Source organism: Rhincodon typus, chromosome 6 (assembly GCF_021869965.1).
Source record: "Rhincodon typus isolate 14 chromosome 6, sRhiTyp1.1, whole genome shotgun sequence".
In the NCBI taxonomy this organism is placed as follows: domain Eukaryota; kingdom Metazoa; phylum Chordata; class Chondrichthyes; order Orectolobiformes; family Rhincodontidae; genus Rhincodon; species Rhincodon typus.
Window position 1 is genome coordinate 51359199 of NC_063337.1, and position 17518 is coordinate 51376716.

At 38.5% G+C, this 17518-nt stretch overlaps 2 protein-coding genes across 3 annotated transcripts in view; one reads left to right on the plus strand and one right to left on the minus strand.

The window, feature by feature from the left end:
- mitd1 (MIT, microtubule interacting and transport, domain containing 1) overlaps positions 1-3434 on the plus strand; it is a 37299-nt gene extending 33865 nt beyond the window's left edge. For both annotated transcript variants that reach the window (XM_048598011.1, XM_020528803.2), the window contains one exon: positions 560-3434. In XM_048598011.1, the coding sequence (XP_048453968.1) occupies positions 560-655 (96 nt within the window). In that variant the 3' untranslated portion in view covers positions 656-3434. The remainder of the gene's footprint in view (positions 1-559) is intronic.
- Positions 3435-3450: 16 nt separating this feature from the next.
- LOC109928877 (BTB/POZ domain-containing protein KCTD21-like) lies at positions 3451-16050 on the minus strand. The gene is made up of 2 exons (XM_020528808.2): positions 15935-16050; positions 3451-9695 (listed from the first exon to the last, which is right to left on the minus strand). Exon 2 carries the CDS (start codon positions 9654-9656, stop codon positions 8874-8876), a length of 783 nt encoding a protein of 260 aa, XP_020384397.1. The 5' UTR covers positions 9657-9695; positions 15935-16050; the 3' UTR covers positions 3451-8873.
- Between the last annotated feature and the right edge of the window lie 1468 nt (positions 16051-17518).

Consider the following 17518-nt stretch of genomic DNA (forward strand, 5'->3'; position numbering starts at 1 on the left):
ACATTGAGTTTCAAATGTTTTCCAATAACAAGAGGAGCTACAAGTTGCTCCTTACTTACCTCTAGACTATGAACATTTTGTACAAATTGAAACTTTTTCTAGATCATTTCTGTGGAAATATAATGAAACATCCTATAACATTATAATTCTAATTGATGTTAGAAAATGGACAATGGCAGAAATGGAGAAGTGAAAATCAGAAAAGAGCTGCAGAAAACGTACAAAAATGAAAACAGCAACAAGCATTGTACATTCAAGTTAGAAATATCATGACTAAAGTTAACATTTATTAAAGTAGAGAGGCAATTTTATTGTTACTTCTGTGAACTGGCAGTCATGCTTGTCATAAATTCAACAAAATTGCTAAGGCCTAAATGACACAGCCAATGGAAGTTTAATTGTTGAAAGATGTCAGATTGGGATTTCTGGTTGGCGCAGACGAGTTGGACAGAAGAGTCTCTTTCCAAGCTGTATGACTTTATGACTATGTGGTAAGTTTTCTTCTTTAAATATAATAGTGCCGATGATGCCTCAGGTCATTTATATGTTGCTTTTCCAGGGCCGATTTTCTATTGGTTACTGCGATTTTGACTTGAGACAATGCCATGAAACTACAGTGGACATTTTCCATATCAAGTATACAAAGAATTCATAATTCACAGGTCCTGCTGGACTGGGTATGTTATTACCTTGTTTTGCAATTTATGAAGACGTACCCTTCACTATTGCGAAAAACAATGAAGATCCATGAAGCTAATATTACTTGAATACCTAGCACCAAACGAGCATTTTCTAAACAGAAAGAACTTAAAATATTCACACTGTTTAACTTGGAAAACCTAATGTACCAACAATTTAACAAGATTTCCTGACTGTTTATACATTATATATGTTTAGTGCAACTTTGATAAAAGTTGACAGTTATCACTTACTTATCATGTAGCTCCATGTTGATTCCTGTGCATGGCTGCTGTAAACTGAATAATTTATATTCATCATAATGCAACCTATATTTTAGATCAATACAGGCAGTTTTATTGAGGGAAGAGGGTGGATTTCAATACAATTGGAAATGGGACACATCTTTCAAGTAGCATATCCTTCTTCTAATAGAACAAGTTCAATTTTATATCTACATTCTAGAGTCAACAATACTCAAATCATACTATACGAAAATATCAGGAGCAAAACACTGCAGTGGCTCAAGTTGTATCTAGTACAAATAATGATGGTTCTGGTTGCTGGAGATCAAGTCATCACTGCAGAGGTTCCTTGGGGACAGTGTCCTAACTCAACTATCTCCAACCCTCTCATCAATTACCTGCTTCATCAGAGATCAGAAATGGATGTTCATTAACAATTGAGATTGAGAGTTATCCACTCCCTTCTCAACTTTTGAAGTACTGAAGCTGTCCGTGCTCACATGCAGAAAGACAGGGACAACATTTGAACTTGGGTTGTTAAGATGGTATTCATGCCACCTCCAACAAGAGAAAAATCTGATAATTTCCTCTTGACATTAAATGGTATTACCGTTACTCATTTCTCCACTATCCAAATTCTGGAGATCACCATTGATCAGAAACTAAACTGGACCAGTCACAAATAATGTGCAACAAATAACTCACCCCCTGACTCCCCATTGCCTTTCCACTATTTAAAGGTATAAAATAGAAGTGATGAAACACACTCCACTTGCCTGGATGACTCCTGCTCCACCAACATTCAAGAAGCTTGACACCATCCAGGACAAAGCAGTTCACAGCATTCACTGCTAAATGTGAAATCTGGACCAGAGGAAATGCAACAAACTGCCAAAGCTTCCTCAACAGCATCTTCCAGAATTCTGAATGCACACTCAAGAAGGATAAGGAAGCAGGTGCTGGGAACACCGCCACCTGCAAATTCCCTCTCAAGCCACATATCATCCCTAATTGGAAATACTTCACATTCCATTCATCACTACAAATTTCGTATTTAAACGACAATATAGAAGTATCTACACACTAAGGACTACAGAACATCAAACAGGCCTACCACCACACTCTTAAGGGCAATTAACGCTGGTCTAGTTAACATTACATAAATGAAAATCTAATGTATGTTCATATATTTGGTTCATCATCTTGCATGGATATTGTAATTTAGCAAAGTAAAGATATTGACCATATAAAATTCAGTTGTAAGAAAAGCAATGTAGAGTCTTCAAGAGATTCTTAATTGATCTCTTTTCTGTCCTCCACTCAAAATAACTAACTCTCAAATTTCAGTCAACCTGTTTCCACATGATTCTTGCTCGGATTTTGCAGCAGTAATTAATGTTGAGATTGTCATTGTTCGCACTCATGACTGAAACAGACAGCAATGTCTTGAATCCAGAGGGTGTGCTGTTCAAGTACTTTTCCCAACCTCACCTCCCTCAACCAAGTGAAATCATTGGAAACCAATGATGAGAATTTACAAGCCTTGCTGTAGAAACCCTAGATAATGTTCCATCTTACTGGATGAGGAGTAACTACATTTTTAAATGCCGTATGGAGTTAATAGTTATTGCCAAATCCTCTAGCAGGGCTTTTAGAGGTGAGGCAGTAGCACAGTAATAATATCATTGGACCAATCATGTAGAATCCCAGGTGAATGGTGTGTAGTCATGGGCTCATGGAAGTTGAGGAAATTTGCACTCAATAAAAAAATTCTGGAATAAAGGCTAACCTAATGGAAACCCTGGTAAACAAGATGGGTTTTTTTTTACAACAAAGTCATTTAAGCAGGGAATCTGCCATCCTTATCTGGTCTGGCTTACAAATCATTTCAGACTCACAGCAATGTGGTTAAATCTTAACTGCCATTTAGATAATTAGAGATGGATAATAAATACTGGCCTAGCCGGTGATGACACATCCCATTAAGAAATTTTAAAAAGCTAGTGTTATACTTGGGGAAATGTCAGATTTCTCCACAATGACAAAATTCCCCGATTTAAAACAAATTCTCACTGCCACTGAGTAAAGGGAAAACCACAAAATAGTGTCCTTTGCGGGCAGTTTTCGTTGAGATCTGTAGTAAGTACTTTGGTTCAGGTTGTGTGGGCGGTGGCAAGGTCTTACATTCATAAATGATTCCTCAAGAAAGATGCATTTCAAAGAAAAATATAATTTCACTGTGGGTTCTGTGTTTTCTAAAAAACAGATTGGAATTTAGCTTCTTTATTTCTAAAAAAAAATTAAAACATGTAGCTACTGAGGCATAATGCAATATAGACATGTACAATACAAATGTAGAAAGCCAGAGACAACATTTGAACTTGGGTTGTTAAGATGGTATTATACAATAAGATGGTATATATACAATACAAGTGTGTCCAACTTCCATGATTTTCCAAGTGACCATGAATTAAACTCTTTTGTGGTTTGTGCAATTTAACCAAAACAACCTTAGTTGCCTTCCTAATTTACTTTCTGTATATGGATCTGCTGTCAAATAGTGCATATAAATCTTAGGATGACAAATTAAATCAAATATTTTAAAAATGCATCTAAATCAGTTCTCATGTAGAATGTGCTGGTGTATGTATGTCAAATACAAATCTGTTCAATACAGCATTACAAACGATAATGTCTCATGACATCCCCAAAAGGTTCACAATTGCGCAGACAGAAAATTCTGCACATGCAGACTTTGTGAAACGATCCACCAATTTAAAAAAAGGCAGTGTCCAAATGTGCACAATAAATTTGAGCAAACAGAATGGAATTACATCACTTGCAGTATTGGCAGGAATACTGCACAAGGACAGTTTGCACATGCATACTAAGTACTTTCGTGGTGTCAGCAATCTCATTACAAACGTACATTAAACTAGATTTCATCTAGGGAGGTTCCCACTTTATGAATTCAAATCCAAGCTTCGTGAACTTTCCATCCCACAGTCATTAACATCTCAAGTTCATCCAAATTTTAGTCTCAAGACCATAATTCTGGGGACATAACTATCTTTGATGAACTGAAAATGTACTTGTCCATGTTTCCAAAAGCAACAAATCTAAACTTTGTCCAAATAATAGATAACAACAGTAATACAGCCTAGGCAAATTTTCAGGAATGAAATAGCCTTTGCATGGACATTTATTTGAAAGTATGCTGCAAAATTAGATAAGAAATCTGGATTTAGTGGTAGCCCATGTGATGTCAAGGCCCTGAAATATTCTTACCAAGACAGAATACTCCTTTCAAATGGAGTTATATTCATGGACAAACATGTGCCTTCTTTAATCTAAGAGGAGATCATTATGAATAATTGCAGTTAGAACTTTAAGATTGATGATAGGTTCTAGTCTTGTGAGGTGGACACAATGTGTTAAACTGCTGCTTTGAGTAATCGACCCAAGATACTTCCATTTGTTATTTGTCTAGGCAAGGCTAGTTTCAACTCCTGTTGAGAAATAAAATTTGTGTAAAAGGGTTTTTTTCTCAAATGTCAAGATGTCACAAAAAATTCCAGTGGTCATACATCGATGACTACCAATCTTATAATTGTCAATATGTCTTCCTTCTACTTTGGCCCTTTCATTTTGTTTTCAAATCCTATTCTAGCCAGTTGCCCAATCAGAATCTTATTTAAATTGTTTTAAAATTACCGAGGAACTTTATCATCTTACTTCCTATTTTTGTCCATTTTCTTTTCATAGCCTAAATTGTTAGGTATTTTGTGAGCAAATAAGGAGTATATACATGTGTCCCTGTAATAATGAAAACATTTATGATCAGAATTACGTTATGCAATTGTCTTTATTCTGAATGTTACTTATCTCCCACAAAACTCCTGGACACCAATAACAGCTTGCATGACTATTTTTTTCAAAGTAGATAAATCTTTTTCACAACAGCTCCTCTGATACAAGTTATTTTACTAACAAGACAGTGAATCCTTGAAGGTGAGCGGGTTTCAAATTACTTGTCCAAACTTCACATGCATTGAGTGTTTCTGGCAGCATTGCAAGGCTCAAGGCCAACATAGGCATGCATACTAGTGAACCTGACGAAGAGACTGGCATAGTCATCCTTAATGAGCATGACAACATCGACAAAATCAACACCATTCTTAATGATAGGTCCAAATTTATCACTGTTGGACCTGTCGCTCAGAATGACTGGACAGCCTAATTTAAAAGCAAGCAAAGAAAGTGCTTACTGGACTTGTGCAAGAACAATGAGCTGCCAGGTGACATTTGTGATAAGGTTCTGTACAACATGAACCGGTCAAATAGTTGGGTAAACTGATACAACCAGTTTTGAGCAAGATCTCTGTAAAAGTGAAGGCTTACAGAAAAGATGTTGTTAAACTTGGAAGCGTACAGAAAAGATTTAAGGATGTTGTTACGGTTGGAGGATTTGAGCTATAGGGAGTTTTTTCTCCTGGAGAGTCAGGGCAGAGTGGTGACCTTACAGAGGGTTATAAAATTATGAGGGGCATGGTCCTTTCCCAGGGTAGGGGAGTCCAAAACAAGAGGGCATAGGTTTAAGGTGAGAGAAGATAGATTTAAAAGGGACACAAGAGATAACCTTTTCATGCAGAGGTGATGCATGTATGGAATGAGCTGCCAGAGGAGGTGGAGGAGGCTGGTACAACTACAACATTTAAAAAGCATCTAGATGGGTACATGAATAGGAAGGATTTAGAGCGATAAGGCCAAATACTGATAAATGGGACTAGATCAGTTTAGGATATCTGGTCGGTGCGACAAATTAGACTGCAAGGTCTATATCTGTGCTGTATAACTATGACTCTGTGACCATACAGGACTTGTATATGGATAGGAATGCAGTGTTCATGTGCTTATTTGGCTTAGCTAGCCTACTCACCAATGTACCACTCAAAGAAGCCATTGACATCTGCACTGCAGCACGATATCATGGTGATCTAGATAAGACACTTTAAGTGAATTAATATTTGTTGAACTTATGAACAACACAACTTGTGCAATTGAATCCCTACAGTGCAGAAAGAGTCTGTGCAGAGGGTCGATGTGTCTTACCCAAACCCAGCCCCTACCCTATCCCTATAACCCTACATTTAGCACAGCCAATCCATCTAACCTGCACATCTTTGGACTGTTGAAGTGAACCGGAGTACCCATCAGAAACTCATGCGGACACGGGGAGAACATGCAAACTCCACACAGACAGTCACCCAAGGCTAGAATTGAACCCAGGTCCCTGGCACTGTGAGGCAGGAGTGCTAACCACTGAGCAATCATGCCATGTCAGTTTCATTGATACTGTGTGCCCAAAAAGATGGTGTTGCCATGGGAGCCCCAGTAGGCCCAGCACTTGCAAATACCTTATGTTGGGTTTCATGAGAAACATCTTTTTAATGGAATGATACCTAACCTTATATGCCTCACATAGTGTCGATAGCAGTGATACATTTGCTATATTTGAATCCACAACCACATGGAAGAACTTCCTTAATGAGCTCCACCTTGTGCACAAATTCACATGAAATGTCCTAGTTGCGCAATCAGTCAGGATTTGTTCTCAATTATTGTCTACCACAAACCTATGTTCACTAATTAGTATATGCATTAGGATTCCTACAGTTCTGAGTGCTAAATGATTGACTTTATCTAAACTTCTTAAATAGGGCCAAAACCATTTATTCATTGTGCAAGCTTGATGCAGAAATTGGGTGCAAAGCTATCCTGCAAGAAAATTGTTAACCTGATCAGATCATGTTTTGTGTATTGTACTTGTCGAAGGCCCTAAGGCAGTCACTGTTGGTCCTGAGAAGTGCCCAGTCTACCTCAGATTTTCCTACAAGGGTGTGGTATCTCAAATGGTTGACCAATAGGTGAAACTTGCTGTTTCACTCTATATAGTAGCAGCTAATGGTATTCACCACTAACGGGATGATGCTGCCATCAAGCCAAAAAGACATTCTGCCCATCATATAAATCAGTGATGTGGTATGTGAATTTCAGCACCACTGTGATGTCAGTTAAGATATGTAGGTTGTACATCCCAAAGACTACAAGGTTGTATCAAATAGCATGTCTCTCACTGTCGTCAGCAAGCGAGGTAGCGATCAAAGCCAACTGGCTTACGATCGCAAAACTCACATAGTGCTTAATATTAGATCTGCAATTGGACAACATTTACTGAATGATCCTGAGTATACAAGGAATTACCCTGACAACCAATTTAGAATTGTCAGTCAGACTCTCAGTGAGGCATACTTGCATGTATTAGAAGCTACATACATTAATGCACAGGGCCAGGGCCCTGTTCTTTGTAGGCAGAAAGAATATTTATGAACATTGCTAACACAGTGTGGAGCTGGAGGAACACAGCAGGCCAGGCACCTTTTATGTACATTGCACCTGTTTCACTTAAACAAGTAAATGCCTATCACGTATTTTGTTGGTTTTTCAGGAAAATAAAATTTAACAAAGCCTAGGTATTAACTGATAGCAAGTTTAATGGGTATATTCTCCATGGCAACACTGTTACCAACAATTTACCAACCAATCTGCACTTTCTTCTCATGTAACAGAAATCTTCATTTCCCCTTGAAATTATAATCTTGCAAAACGTCCTGATTAACGCCAGGTGAAGAGTTTTTATGAAATTTGCTTTTTTTTTTACAGAAATACTAATTTTGTGTACTACCAAGTTATATTATTAAGAAAAAAATTCTAAATAATCTGGAAAATCAAATCCTGCACACTTTTTGTTTAAATGTTTCATATTTGCAAATTATCTGAATAAATGCAACGTGGCAAGAGCCATTGTTCACATAATGGAAATTCTGCTAAGTTGTCCTGTTTCCTTTGTTCCCACCCATAGTTAATGTATTGATTTATGCTAATAATGTTATTTCGAAGTATATTAATTAACTCACTACAAATCACGAAAATTACTTGTTTTTAAATCATATCTAAGTAAATCTTCAGGATAAGTATAATACAGAGCTGAAAGGCAGAATAAAATATTTGGGACCATTTGTTTTAAAATTAAATGCCAGTGGTTAAATTTCTTGAAATACAGAATGAAACAGCACAATACCTAATCACCGAGACAAACCTACAGAAATGAATGACAGGTACTATGAGAAATTTCCAGCTTTAATCCAGAGTTTTGTTATTTTTAAACATGCTGTAAATTCAGACATTGTGCCCTAAATCAACTGCATCCCCAATAAAATTATTCAAAAGCATTTTGAATGCTTCAAAAGAGAGCATGATATAAATTTGGAACTATGAATTTAGAGGACTGGAGAATGGGACTAGCTGGGTAGCTTTTTCGGGAGCCAATACAGCCACAATGGACCGAATGGCCTCCTTCTGTACCGTAAAATTTTATGATTCTGTAAGAAGGCTTGATACCAAACAATTATGCCATTAAATAAATCCTTTAAGGTTTGGTTTGTGTACGTTAACTGTTATGTACAGTATGCCTCAATGTCCAACAAAATATTTGATATTGAATTATCAAAGATAATTTTCCAAAAACGGAACATTAAATCAGGGCAATATTAGAATATTCCAAACTGTATATTTCTTCTCAAAAATGTGAACATTAAAAATCCAGTGCAAAACACTATCTACACAGTCATAAAATAACTCCAAAAGTCAGGGTGCAACTAAATTGTTTGAACTAGTGGCAGAGTCTGCCAGTGTTATGATTAAATAAACTACTGGCACACATTTTGCATTGTTAGACTTTCATTGTTTAAAGCAATAAACACAGCATAGATAAATGCAGCAATCCTGAACCTAAAGTGCCATACAGTTTAGGGGATGAGAGGGAAGCTTAAGGCTTTTACTGTTACACAGTAAGAAACATGTAATAATTAACAGTTTATACGACATGTTTTACTTATACCGGACTAAACGTAGCACCTTATAATTCATAAAATCTGAGGAATCAGGCTGTAATGAATCCACATGGAATCCATCACTCATTGCTGTTTTTAACACTTCCTCTACAAATATCTGAAAATTGTTAACTTGCTCATTTGTAGGTACAATCCATAATCTTTTTAAATTTTGTCTTGTATATTCATCTTCAGGCAGCACAGCCACATGTCCAACCCATTGTAGTGTCAAATGATATGGATCCTTTTTCTCATAGCCACTTGGTAAAAGTTTACCATTCACAAAGTAACAAAACTTTGAGCTCAAATGTTTCAAAAATTCAGCTGACGTGCAAAATATATTTGCATCAAAGACCTCTGTGCTACACGAGGTTAGATTGTACATCTGTGGGGCTGGTTTAACTGTAAAGTAAACAGTCTGCAATCTCTGATCAAGAGTAATGTTCAGCATTGCATTCCTTTCTGCTTTGGCATTTTCAGATTCTCTCTCCTGCAAAGCATGTATCAAAGGCTGGATCTGGTAAAAATCAGCTTCTCTTTTCAAGAGCCCCACTTCTTGAAAATCATCTGGGAGGTCGAGATTTGATGTGCGCAGAAAATTTAGAATGTATCGAAATATTTTCCCATCTCTGTCAATGAAGAAGTTACCATGCTGATCACTAGTTGAGGGCATTTTCCCGCTGAACATGATACCCAACATCGAGTCTGGATAACGTGTTAATGTTGCCAGAGAACTGGTGTATAGCTTTCCTCCTACATTTAATGTTATAGGGTCAGACATACTGATTTGCCACTGTGCAGTATCTTAATTCGTTACAATCTATTTTATAGGAAAAAGACAAAAACAGAAAAAGAAATTTTATGAAAGCAAAGCAGTGTTTAATGCAAAGATCAAAAACATTCTATTAAACAGAAATGCTTCTGGTATCCCTTCACAATCACCCCTTTGATGTTAGCATGTTGCAACTTCTTAGCCATAGCCTCCTTTTTTCCTGATCAAGCATTTTATGTAACACTTTTGTAATTATATTAGTTTTCCAATGCACCAGGAAAGAAATGGGACCGGCTTTGTTTGAGGGGTGTTATAATACTTGATTTGAAATATGGTTAGTAAGTGAAGACTTCTTCTAATCTTACATACACTAATAGTCGAACTGAAAATGGATACAATAGAAGCCCCAGAAATCCTCTTACTTTATTTACTTTTAATGAGTTTGTAAATAGTGTGCTTGCTCTATGGAATACATTTTGAAAACATGGAATTTTACTTATTTTATGCTGTACAGTGAAAGAATAACAGTGTTTGTTGATGCACTGCCAATTGGAAATGCAGGTTTTATGCCACTTTTTATCTGTATGTCATTTTTCTCACACAAATAATTGAATATTGACAATCCTGATAACTTGCATTAGTCTAAAGGTATTATGGAACTGTTTGTTATGAAATTTAGAGTAGTCCTGATCAATGTCTAACCCACTGCCCTTCAGCCAATACCAAAAATGTTGGATTAATTGCATTTGGTTGTTGATTATTGTGGAGCCATGTGTGCAAATTAGCTATTGTGTTTGCCTACTTAGCAGAGACAAAGCAATTAAATAGTTATGAAGCATTTTGTAATGTCTTGAGGATTGATAAAGTGTTACAGTATATAAATCCACCCAATGCTACATGCCTTTAAAGAAAATATCATGAAATCATAGCTCAAATCTTCTGGTCACTGAATTGTTAGAGACCAGATTATGACCCAAGATATACATAACAGATGTGGAAATCCTGGCATATTGGCCTACTTGGAAGTTATACTTTTGTAGCTTTTGATGGGCAATTCGCCTGCTCCCCAGACACCTCCATAGATGTTGCCAACAATACTGACTCAATACAGTTTTAGAGAGGAAGCATAGTGTATGAGGTTAGGAAAACACTAACTGCTTAACAAGATCATCTACCAACTCAACAGTCACATTAAGTATTTTCAACAGGAAATAATTTCCTTCTGTTGTATCATGGATTTTGTGAAATTCTCCATTAGATCATTGTGTGAAATCCGGAGGAGAATAGCACAAACTCAGTTAGTTTGTATCGACGGACAGAATAAGAATTAATCATTTTGATTCCTGGCTGCTGGTCTGGAGCCTCGATTTCATGCCTAACCCAATGGCTAATTGTGCAGTATCATAACTTCAAAAATCAAAAACACAGATTTGTATATCATAGTATCCCAATCGTTGTAAAACAGGGCAGCACCTTGAAAATGCCACACCCACAAAATAACCTTCTCGTTAGGTTTGTGCAAGTCTTCATCAGAATGGAAGAATAAATACTCAAGAAATAGTGAGCTCACATCCAATGAAGATGACTTTACTTTAAGGAGCAATTCATCTTAAAGGATATCTGGAAGGGGATGAATTTGAGAAAAGTACAGTTTATACCGCCATTTTTAAAATATGACTAGCATACTGGCAATCTGACCGTATTTTTGTTTACATTGTAATAGTTTGCTTCCGAGGAAACCAGATATTTCAAGTAACTGCAGGCAACTGGTGCTGCTCTGGTAATTTGGAGAGTTACCACAACATATTGTTTGATTCTGTCATATTGAAGTCAGTTTTCCGATCAGCCAGAAGCTGATTAAGGCACAGAAACTGGAAATATTAACCCATAACCAGGCTTACACTAGCAACAGCAGCTTTAGAAGCAGCTTTTTGGCATCTAACCTAGCAGCTTGCTAAAATTATTAAGAAAAGGCCTAGGAGCAGATTTCTATTCAATGCTTTCATGAAAATGTGGGGGGGGGGGGGGGGGGGGGGGAAAAAAAAAAAAAGAAAAATATATTTCTGCATTGTCTTGTTTGTTTCAATTTCTTTGTCCCTTTCCCATAATTCAGGGTACATTCATGGAATTTCACAATCTTTTTTAAAAACACCTTATTTCTTCATTCTGGAATAACATTTGCTTCGTACTTTTCAAATAACATCAGAACCTCAATATGAGATAAATATCAAGATATTAGTACAGTGCTGGGGATTTTTTTCATGTGAATCTGAAGAGTAAAATCTCTTCAATGAACTTCTGTATTGGAATTCTAAATGTGGTTATAAAGGAAGATTGGATTGATTGGATTGATAGGAGGATGCTGCGATGAGAGAGGAGGCTCCTTTAGAACACAAACATGAACACAGAATTGTTGGGCCAGGTTACTGGTTTTTGTTTTATGAATAATTCGTTATTTCAAGGGACATGCATGCCATTGCTGGGCCAGCATTAATTGCCCATCGTTAATTACCCTGGAGAAGATGCCTTCTTGAACCACAGCTTCCTTTAGTGATAGGGACACCCACACTGCTGCTAAGGAGCAAATTCCAGGATTTTGACTCAGCAACAGTGAAGGGACAGTGATATACTTCCAAGTCAGGAATGGTGTGTGGCTTGGAAGGGACCTTGTAGGTAGTGGTTTTGCCACATATATCTTAAGCCCTTGTCCTTCCAGGTGATAGAGATCATGAGTTTGGAAGGTGTGATCGGCCAAACCTTGGTCATTTACCGCAGAACATTTTTTTGATGACATACACTGCTGCCACTGCGTGATTGTGAGGGAATGAATATCGAACATGGTGCCAATCATTAGAGCTGCACTCATTCAGACAAGTGGCAAGTATTCCATCACGTTCCTGAAGTGCTTTGTGGACAGGCATGATGATGGTGGTGGTGGATGGGTGGGGGAGGTAGGAAGTGTATTACATGCTGCAGAATGCCTGGCTTCTGACTTGCTCTTGTAGAGACGGTATTTACATGCCTGGTCAACTTCAGTTTCTAGTCAATGATGATGCTTGGCCCAGATGTGCCTAGGTTGCTCAAACCTGTGAGTGATTTCCATTTGTGCTGATCCCTGTTCAGACAGAATTTCACATTGGCACTGGGTTCCTCTTGGAGACATGTGCCCCACAATTTGAGCAGTCTGGACGACATTGCCGACTTGTCCTTCGTGTCAGGGTTTCTTGTATGGGTTTCCACTGCACGTCCTTCACTTCCTTCCTTTTTGCCGTCTGGGCACACTGTGACATGCCTCACACCATCCAGCATTGACAGAGACCTCTAGTGGTGTACAACTGCTATCCATTACGGATGTCTTGCACATCGCAAACCATATTTAACCTTAGATAAGGTTGGTACTAGACTTCCAGGCTGCCTTCAATTTTTACGGCCTCAAGGAATCCATTAGCCATGTTTAAATGCACGGCTGTAGGCTATGGTTCTTCCTTAAAGGGGATTTTACTATATATTTTCTGCACTTTTGTCCCACACTCCTGATCTTTGAGGGCTCGATGTAGAGTCAAAGAGTCATTCAGCATGGAATCAGACCTTTCAGTCCAACTAGTCCATGCCGACTATGTTACCAAACTAAACTAGTCCCACCTGCCTACGTTTGGCCCATATCAGTCCAAACTTGTCCTATTATGTACTTATCCAAATGTTTTTTAAATAGTGTAACTGTACCTGCATCCACCAATTCCTCTGGCAGTTCATTCCACACACTAACCACTCTCTGTATAAAAGAGCTAACCCTCATATCCTTTTTAAAATCTTTCTCCTCTCACCTTAAAAATATGCCCCCTAGTTTTGAACTCCCCCACCTTACGGAAAAGACCATTGCTATTTACCTTATCCATGCCCCTCATGATTTTATAAGCCTTTATAAGGTTACCCCCTCAACCTCTTACACTCCAGTGAAGAAAGTTCCTGCCTCTCCTTATAACTCCATTCCCAGCAACATCCTGGTAAATCTTTTCTGAATCCTCTCCAGTTTAATAATATTCTTCCTATAACAGCATGACCAAAAGAGGCCTCACCAATGTCCTGTACATATTCACTGACTGTAGCCATGCAGGAAGTCATTGAAAATCACCCTGACTCCATTAGATCTCCCTAGTTATGTGTTGTTACTATTTAAGTTGCCCGCACCCAGCCCTCTTCCTGTGGCAACATGCCTTTTTGCTATTTGAAGTCATAGAGATATACAGCACAGAAACAGACCCTTTAGTCCAACTCATTCATGCCGACCAGATATCCTAAATAAATCTAGTACCATTTGCCAGCATTTGGCCCATATCCCTCTAAACCCTTCCTATTCATATATTCATCGAAGTGCATTTTAAATGTTGTAATTGTACCAGCCTCCACCATTTCTTCTGGCAGCTCATTCCATATACACACCACCCTCTGCATTAAAAAGTTGCCCGTTAGGTCCCTTTTAAATTTTTCCCCTCTCACCTTAAATCTATGCCCCCTAGATTTGAACTCCCCCACCCCAGGGAGAAGAGCTTGTCTATTTACCCTATCCATGCCCTTCATGATTTTATAAACCTCTCTAAGGTCACCCCTCAGCCTCTGACACTCCAGGGAAAATAGCCCCAGCCCATTCAGCCTCTCTCTATAGCTCAAAACCTCCAATCCTGGCATCATCCTTGTAATTTTTTTTCTGAACCCTTTCAGGTTTCACAACATCCTTCCTTTAGCAGAGAGACCAGAACTACACGCAATATTCTAAAGTGGCCTAACCAATGTCCTGTACAGCCACAAAATGACCTTCCTACTCCTATGCTCAATGCACTAACCAATAAAAGAAAGCATACCAAACACCTTCTTCGCTATTCTATCTACCTGCAGCTCCACTTTCAAGGAACTATGAACCTGCACTCCAGGGTCTCTTTGTTCAGCAACACTTCTACTTCTCTTCCTAATGTCTCCTGTGCTGCATTCATGAACCTGGCAGAGTCTCTGTGGTCTAATGTCAGCAGACACTTGCCAATATAACCAGGTAGCAATCTATTGTGATTAGGTGCAGCTTTCTGTGAAAAAGGCAGTCTGCCTGTAAACCATACAGTCTGGTCTGCTCCTACCCAAGATCATGGAAGGGGTTGCCTATCTGACTGCCTGCCTCTCTTCCTAGACCTTTTGTTAATGATTTTAGCAAGCTACTAGGTTATGTCTGTGCCCAGATGTTATTGGACAGGGAGCATACAGTGTCAATCAGTACACTTTAGGCCTTCCACAGTCAATGGTCACTGGAGGAGTGCATTACTGTGCTGCTTCATCATCATTCAATATACTTTAATTTGAATTTATAAGTTTCCTTTTTGATTTTTGTTAGAGTGCTGTTAGACTAATTTTGTTTAAATTGTTTATTTTGATATAATATATAGTAGAGAAGAGGACTTGGGGCAGCCAGCTACCCCAATCATCTGCTGTCAGTGGTTGATATGACATCTAACTTAACAGCACTGTGCACGTACCTACAGCATGTAGAGTTTAGCAATACAAGGCAGCAATACTCACTACCTGTTTAAGAGCAATTAGGGCAGCATCACTCACATATCATGATAAAAAAAAACAAGAACAAGAATTCAGTGAAATATTCTCGCAGCAGCAGTTACCATACGTGTGAAGCACTGGAACATTCTTCACTTCATTTTTCTAAGTTTTCTTACAAAAAAATGACAAACAGGGATTTTTGCATTAGAGGTATAAATTATCTAGTTTATTTGGATTTCACAAGCCTATCAAATTCTTCGACCAATAAAATGCCACAATGAAAAGCTGGCTCAAATATGTTGACACCAAATATAAGTCTAATTTCTGAAGTTTACTGTGTAGTTTTTGCTTCCCAATAGCTAAATTGTCTGTCAGTTAAATATTAAATATATTGCAAACTTTAACACTGCAATAACATAACAGCCGTGGCCCCATGGTTTGTCCTAAGAACCCACTATAGAGCAGAAGCATTTTTTTTTGCTCGCCACTCTAGTACTGAGAGAAAATAAAATGTAAAGCAGATTTTCTTTTTCAAAAATCCTATCCTAAATGAACGCACTTGATCCAAAAGATTGTGGCCCCGCAATATGAAACTGCATTGTTTCAAAATGCTTCCTTCAATTACAGCTCCCCTCCCCCTAACTTCCTCCCTCTGGAAAAGCCATTCGCTCCAAACATGAGGCACATGTGAAATGCAAGCAAACGCTGCTGGACCAAAGGCTGCATTGTGTACAGTGCACCGCACTCACCTTGTATCAACCCAACTTCATGACAAACCCGTGGTGGAAGCTGGTAGCGCAGTAACTTCTGGACCTTGTGGTTTTATTACCCGTTGTTTATGTGGCGTTGCCAAACCCTCACCAGACAGTGAACTACAACGCCTATAATGCACCGCTACACACATGCGCGGTGTTCTTACTCCAGAGGAGGTTATTCTGAGCAGCGTTGTAGTTGGCTATTTGTTCGGTTTTGGATATCGGCAGAATTAAAATTACTGAGAAATGGATACTGTAGCATATCCAAAAAACTCAGTGTCGAAATACTGCCCCGGTATAATATTTGCACAACTACCATTGTGTTAGCTCCCAATGGATAATTGGATTTTATTGCCTTTTCGTGATAATACGCTCAAAATTCTTTTCATACGATTTTAATACGCATAGTTGACATCTATAAATTGCAGCAAAGGTTTGGTGCATCGATATTTCAAAGTAGCAATCTGAGTATTTTTGCAATGTGCCCTGTAGTTGTGAAACAATTTATGAAATTATGACACAAAAACATAAATTGCTGGAGAAACTCAGCAGAAACTCAATGTCTGTGGAAAGAAAACAGAATTGAAGTTTCCAGTCTGGTGTCCCTCTTCACACCTGCTGAGTTTGTCCGAAAATTTCTGTTTATCCCACAGAGTTCCAGTGTTCGCACTTCTTTGTTTTATATTGCAAAGTTATGACCCTATATCTTGAATATTTTTGAATCACTTACACATGACACTTAAAGTTGTTAATTTGTCATGGGAAATATAGATCTGCTATAACAGAACCATTGCCAAGAAAACATGTTGAATCTTTATCAAAATCTTCATGTTTGAATAGTTTTCTGTGGCATTTTGCACCCACATCTAAGAGCTTGGTGAAATAACTCCACAGACACCAGTGTCCAGTCACCCTTTATTTACACTCAGCAACTCCCACACACTGATGTACCTCTCTCAGAGTGAGCAGAGCTGCTGAGACTCCTGTTTATATCTGTCAGCCAGAACTCCCTGATTGGACCGGATTAACAGCACCAATCAGGGAATTCGTATTCAATGAGATCCACCTGGCTAACCTTGTTATAATCACCATATCCCTCCCCTCTAAGTCTGAGGACATAGGCCAGTTCTTTTCTGTAGCTCCTTCTGGGGTATTTTAGCACCAGGTCAGGTTCCTCCAACTCTCTCTGTGTTACAGGTGGCGCGTAACACACAGTAACTTGCCTCTTGTGCCCGGAAGGTTTTGGAATAAATTCATTCTCTTCTTCAGGCAGCAAAGATATCAAGGAGGTGACATCTGCCATGTCCGCCTCGGATTCAGAGGTATTTTCAACACTTGATGGAGAGGGAGAAACCACAGGTTCTGGAATGGTTGAAAGGCTGTCGAGGGGCTGAGCACGGTTTGCTCCCACACAGTTTGTGAGATTGCAGCTTTCATATGGTCCACATGCTTGCTCAGGACCATCACAACTACCTGAAACTTATATATCACTGGACCTGACCTCGCATTGACTGTGCCTTTTACCCATGCAGGGCCATTCCTATGGTTCCTACACCAAGCATTGTCCCCTGAAGTAAA